The 6,361-nt window shown below is 35.0% G+C and overlaps 1 protein-coding gene across 1 annotated transcript; it reads left to right on the top strand.

The window, feature by feature from the left end:
• The first annotated feature begins 614 nt into the window (after positions 1 to 614).
• Positions 615 to 5,177, top strand: LOC140891736 (DEAD-box ATP-dependent RNA helicase 1). Its single transcript, XM_073300358.1, has 9 exons — positions 615 to 937; positions 1,317 to 1,551; positions 1,767 to 2,021; positions 2,405 to 2,559; positions 2,823 to 3,000; positions 3,441 to 3,628; positions 3,953 to 4,157; positions 4,643 to 4,748; positions 4,847 to 5,177. Exons 1-9 carry the CDS (start codon positions 807 to 809, stop codon positions 4,945 to 4,947), a joined length of 1,554 nt encoding a protein of 517 aa, XP_073156459.1. The 5' UTR covers positions 615 to 806; the 3' UTR covers positions 4,948 to 5,177.
• The last annotated feature ends 1,184 nt before the right edge of the window (positions 5,178 to 6,361 follow it).

Genomic DNA, 6,361 nt, shown 5'->3' on the forward strand with positions numbered 1-6,361 from the left:
TCAAGTTTCACCAACACCATCTCCTTCTTTCGTTCAAAAATTATCTCTTTACAGACATCTACTCTATCAAGTTTACTTCTTTAAAAATATAAACTTTTGAACGAGAAAGAATAGAATATCAAATAATTTAAGTTAGTGAAATTCATCTAATGCACTGCTTCAAGGAAAAAAAAACATCTAACATAACAAAAAGAAACAAACATTGGAATCCATAAAAAAATAATGAAAAGGCAATTAGGTCATCCAAATGAAAATGGAATTCGGGGGAAGAGAAGAACAGACTTCATGTAAACATTTAAACACATGATCTTCACATGGGAAATTCCGTCTATTTTAATCCTCAAAATCAACGGAATGATCAAATCCGGAAGATCAATTCGGGATAATTGAAAAACGAGGGACCAAATAAAAAATGTTGCTTAAAATAAAAACTAAATTGAGTATTATCCCACAAATAATCCTTTAAAGAGTAAAATAAAATAAAAAAAAAATCATTTATCTGACTGAACATAAAATATGAAATAAGTTTATTTTATAATTAATTGAAAATTTAAAAAGAGAAAATTACATAAATAGAGAGAATTAAAACGAAAAATAATTGGTGGTTCATCGCCTCCTGTAAAACCCCCCTAAAATCCTCACTTCCGACCGGGGCTTAGCAACAAAGCATTCTTGAATCAAATCAGCAATCCGCCGATATTGTCGTTTTCCTATCGCCACAGTCCTGGCCCAAATCAGTGCAGTGTGTACGCATAGAGACGAGCTTCTTCTTCTACGAGCTCTGCAGATAGTGACCGATTTCTCCCATGGAGGACGAATCCGAGACAAAGAAAAAGAAAAAGGAAGGTTTGTCGGTGTTGCCATGGATGAGAGACCCAGTTTATGTTGGTCTATCTGGTTCATACCCACTCGACTCCATCCCTTTTCTCGACCGCAGGTTCGCTATATCTTCAGTTAGAACGTGCTTCTTTTTCTTCCAGATGTTCAGTTTTTTTTTTTTTTATATATATATAAATTTTCAGGTTAATCTTTTTGTTTGTGGGGTGGTTTTGTTGGTTTGATGTGGCATTGCAATTTAAATATATTGGGTGTGTGAGTCGGTACAAGATTGGATTTTTATGTGTCATAATGATATTATGACATTAACTCTGTTTCCCGTTTTATTGATGTTCATGATTTTGTGCCTCTCGATTCATGAGGAGTTGGTTTTGCCTTCATTGGTTACTGCTTCGATGTACTCGAATATCTGTATGTTTTATACGTCGGGTAAAGATTATATGATTGTAACTGATAATTGTAAAAATGCCTTTCAAAAGGTTAGTGGAGGCCTTGAATAATATGGGAATCTCTTCCCTCTTTCCCGTGCAAGTAGCAGTTTGGCATGAGACCATTGGACCTGGTTTTTTTGAGAGAGATCTTTGTATAAATTCGCCCACGGGAAGCGGGAAGACTCTTGCTTATGCTTTGCCCATTGTGCAACAATTGTCCACTCGTACAATTAAATGCCTTCGAGCTTTGGTAGTTTTACCCAGTCGTGATTTGGCAATACAGGTAATTTGTTACAATCTCTTATCCATATCCATTTTGTATTTTGTCGCATTTTTTGGATTGTTCTGTCCAATATATTTTATTTGCTCATCAAATGGTTTGTATGGTTATTTTTTTGTCACCGAGCTATTTTATTGCTCTATTTACTGTTGCATAACTCTGTGACTCCAAGTAATTCATCAGGAGACGTCTTTACCTTTTTTATTGCCCTTTTTCAGGTCAAAGGCATATTTGATACTTTGGCTCCTGCAGTGGGTTTGTCTGTGGGTTTGGCTGTTGGTCAATCCTCTATTGCTGATGAGATCTCAGTGCTGATCCAGAAACCCAATCTGGATTTTGGTTTATCCTTTGATTCCGAAGATTTAACTCCAGAGATGAGAAGTGGAGTGGACATACTGGTCGCAACTCCTGGAAGACTGATGGACCATATTAACAATACTAAGGGCTTTACAGTCGAACATCTCTGTTATCTTGTAAGTGGTGGTTTTTGCTTTGGTGTCCGCTTTTACTTTTTTTTGTTTTTTTGTTTTCTTCTCATGCTTTATATCAGTGTTATAGAGTTCCTTGATAAAGGTTCCTCATTTTATGGGTGATACATTTGTTATATGCTTCAACCTCTGGTCATGTTTCACTTTAAAACAGTTAATTTTTGTCATCAATTGCTTTCATTACTTTAGCTTGTTTTAACTTTACCATTATGTTTCTGAGTTTTTTATAGTTTATAGCTTTTATTTTGTTTCTTTGAATTGTGGCTCTGTTGTTGGTGTTAAAGGAGCTAATGAATCCTCATTTCGCTTCCACTGTCGAATTATGCCCTTTATATGCTGTAATGTGATAAATAAAATTTCTAAATCAGGTGGTTGACGAAACAGATCGGTTACTAAGGGAGGCCTATCAATCCTGGCTGCCTACTGTTCTCAAATTGGCCTACTCTTCAAATCGATGTGCCTATCCCTTCTCAGACACCGTTCGACTTCCTACTTTTGGTTCATTGAGGACCATCAGACAATTGTAAGTTTCACTTGTTACTCTCATGTGCTGTTTAAATATCAGGATTACTCATCATTTTGTTTCATATATCTGCAAAGCTCTCATGTTTGACTATGTTTGCTACTTTTTTTTGGGGATCAGAATCTGTTGGGTTGTAGCAGCATATAAAATCTTCTATTTGTAGCGTATACATTTCTGGATTTAACTAACTGAGCGTATTGTGTTATAACTTTGATTATATCTTGATAACTTTTTCACTTGGTGATATGATGTGATTGATGCAGGGGTGTTGAGAGGGGTTTTAAGGGCAAGCCTCATCCAAGGCTTGTGAAGATGGTTCTGTCAGCCACATTAACCCAGGATCCAAGTAAGCTTGCACAGCTTGATCTTCACCATCCTTTGTTCTTAACAAGTGGACCAAAACGATACCATCTTCCTGAGCAGCTAGAATCATTTAAAGTGGTATGAATACTTTGTTTTATCATCATATAATCTAGCCTTTCATTTTTTCAATTAGTATATTATTTCTCACTTGAGCTAATTAGCACATTTCCTTTTTAGACTGCGTAAATTTTTTTTTACAGGAAGTGGATATGATAGAATTTTCTGTAAGGTTTTTAAAATCTGCCCTTGCAAGTTTGTTTTATCATTAAAAACGAAAAACATGTTGGGGATGCCACATAACTTGTGGCAATGAAATCTGGAAAAGCAGTGGCAACTGCTAAATAGATTTAAGAATATTATTTAGTCCAAAAAATAATATGTTTTCATGACAATTTTGAACTAAACATACTGCTATCAGAATACTTAACTTTAACTAGGGTTCTACATCTTTGAAGTCTTGCATTTTTTTCTTCGGTTTTTTTCGATATAGCTGTTGATAATTTTTTTATAATCTGCAGATTTGTAAGCCGAAGCTCAAACCATGTTACCTACTCGCACTGTTGGAAAGTTTTCAAGGGGAAAAATGTATTGTTTTCACCTCATCTGTTGAGTCAACTCACAGGCTCTGCATCTTACTGAACTTATTTGGTGACCTCCAAATAAAGATCAAAGAGTATTCTCGTCTTCAACGACAATCCATAAGGAGGTAGTCAAGTTGACTCACCTACAGGTTTATCGATATTTGTTTGGATTATGTGGATGATGATCCCATCTTTCAATCTGTGAAAAGAGTCAACAGCTTGATCCTTGAGAAATTGAGTAAACAAGTTCAATACATTTTTTTCAATTGACTTTAAGAATCTTTGTGGTGACAAATCAATTTGAACATTTATATTCCGAGCAAGTGGAAACTGTTAGACTGAAACGATACCTTTCGACGATCATATAAACATTTTCTCAGATGTTTTTAATTTGTCTGAAAATATAAATCGCATATAAACAAGAGTAATTTTTAAATGTAATTTTGCAGCAAGACGTTAAAGGCATTCAGAGAAGGAGAAATTCAGGTACTTATTGCTTCGGACGCAATGACTCGTGGAATGGATGTTGAAGGTGTGAATAACGTAATCAATTATGATATGCCTGCCTATATTAAGACCTACGTTCACCGGGCTGGTCGAACTGCTAGAGCCGGGCAGACAGGGCGTTGCTTCACACTTCTGCAGAAAGACGAGGTTCTTGCTTAATGATGCTGCTGCTTTATGTTTTTGAATACCGTTTTGTATTTGCATGCTATTTGTCATCATTGAATATTGAATATATTTACTTAGTTATTTATACAAAATCTAGTTGATAAACTCCCTTTAGTTCAAACTTCAAACCTCCAAATCTCTTGTTTTGGTGTAATTTTTTTTTATCAATGTTTATAGACCATAATCAATGCCATTCTATTTATGTTTGTTTTTGCCTCAGTTCGTTTGTGCTCGTATGTTATCATTTGCCCTTTCTCTACCTCTTGTCCTTTTATTTTTTTTGGCTTTTTCCAATTTATATTCATTATATATTTTTGCCACTGAGCTGTTGCAAAGCTGTATAACCTTGTAGGTTTTAGTTCAGCAGCATCTGTGGATGTGTGGAAGTTGTGAAATCACATTGTCTTTGGGATATAGAAAAAACAGTTTAAAACGCATTTTGAATTTACTGGATCTTTAAATTTCAGGTTAAGCGATTCAGAAATGTTCTACAGAAGGCTGACAATGAATCTTGTCCAGTTTATTTGGTTCCATCCGAATCTGTAGAGTCATATCAGTCGCATTACAGTTTAGGTAGCTTCGGTTTCCAGTCTATGAACTATTGGAGGTTGTTCAAAATTATAACCAGTATACTCATATTCTTCCTCTTGATACATGTAATTTTTTCTCAGCTTTGGAGAAATTGAGAGAGACCGTTGAAGCCGAAAAACACCACAAACGCAAGGCTGACAAGGAACCTCGTGATATAAAAAAGAAGCAGAAGCTTAAGTGAAGGAATCAACGTTTGGTTTCACTTTGTTTTGTGATTTATCTTTAGGCGTCGATGCCGGTTCAGTGCGAATTGTTTTTCGATGATTTATAGGCTTATGTTGTGCAATTTTGTTACAGAAGAATAGGCTTTAGAGGTCAGAGAGCATGGGACTAGCAACTAAGGTTATCAAGTTAACCAAATGAGGAAATGTGAAGGCGTGTTTACGTTTTATGAATAAAGGATTTATATATACATATATATATATATATACAATTTTGTTATCATGTCCACTCGCTGTGCCCACCATGAGGTGGCACTCAACTATTGGATGTGATGAATTGTGCGTCCAATAGTTGAGTGCCACCTCGTGGTGGGCACATTAGGTTGGCACGGTGGGTGGGCAGGATAGCAAAACTCTATATATATATATATATATATATATATATATATATATATATATATATATGATACCTAAGGATAGCGGCTGCGGGTTCCCACGTTATATTTTTATATATATATATATATATATTTTTTTTGTGACGTGGGAACCCGCAGCCGCTATCCTTAGGTACGCTCTGGGTAAATCCCAAGACTAACGCAATAGCATGTAAACTACGCTAGTCAGGTAAACTACACTGTGCATACCCTATGTGACAGACTAGTCCAAGAGAGTGTTGGCAGAGAGATCGAACTCCTGAACTTTGGTCAAGAGTTCATCTGCTCCATCAACTTAGACATCCCCTTGGGGGCATTTAAACGTGGAGTTAATACTTTCCTCTTGGGTTGATGAAAATAAGCTACCCTTCTGATATTCCTTGGTGTGTCATGTACAAACTCGATTATTTGATTATTGAATTATAATTAATATTTTATAAAATCATATTTAAAAACTACACATTTTTCATTATTAAAACTCCCAAAATCTGCTCCTTTTGACGTAGCTAATAGAATAAAAAACAATTACCGGTGATTTATGGCTTTTTAATGTCTCAAGTACGAAACGAGATTTTCAATGTTGCCTCTCCAGGACACCTGGAAAGGACGATAAGATGGTTCCATTTGATATTACGTATCGTTGAGTTCTTTGCACTGAAATATATTACTACAATCAATAGTTGACTACACAAATTGCTAAAATACATTTTTTTTTATTAAAAAAAAAAGTCAAGAGGAGATTATAATATAATTATATTACTAAAAGACTGGTGAAATAATTGAATTTATAGGCCAAAGAAGACTAATCAAACTGCAAAGACTGACTGCAAAAGTATTCTTCTTTGAATAAGTTACCTCTGTACAACCATTTTCATGGTATAAATACAGATAAACTTGGAGAAAAAAAAAAGCGATAAATTAAAAGAAAATACATATATAGAAATAGAAGAAGTTAATTAATTTCAATATGGCTTTTTATATGCCGTTCAACGATAGGAAT

This window comes from Henckelia pumila, chromosome 3, assembly GCF_033568475.1.
Source record: "Henckelia pumila isolate YLH828 chromosome 3, ASM3356847v2, whole genome shotgun sequence".
Classification (NCBI taxonomy): domain Eukaryota; kingdom Viridiplantae; phylum Streptophyta; class Magnoliopsida; order Lamiales; family Gesneriaceae; genus Henckelia; species Henckelia pumila.

Coding starts and splice junctions, on each gene's coding strand:
- LOC140891736 (XM_073300358.1), top strand. CDS start 807: ATGGAGGACGAATCCGAGACAAAGAAAAAGAAAAAGGAAGGTTTGTCG. Junction 2,022..2,404: donor TCGAACATCTCTGTTATCTT/GTAAGTGGTGGT, acceptor TTTCTAAATCAG/GTGGTTGACGAAACAGATCG. Junction 4,158..4,642: donor CACTTCTGCAGAAAGACGAG/GTTCTTGCTTAA, acceptor TTTAAATTTCAG/GTTAAGCGATTCAGAAATGT.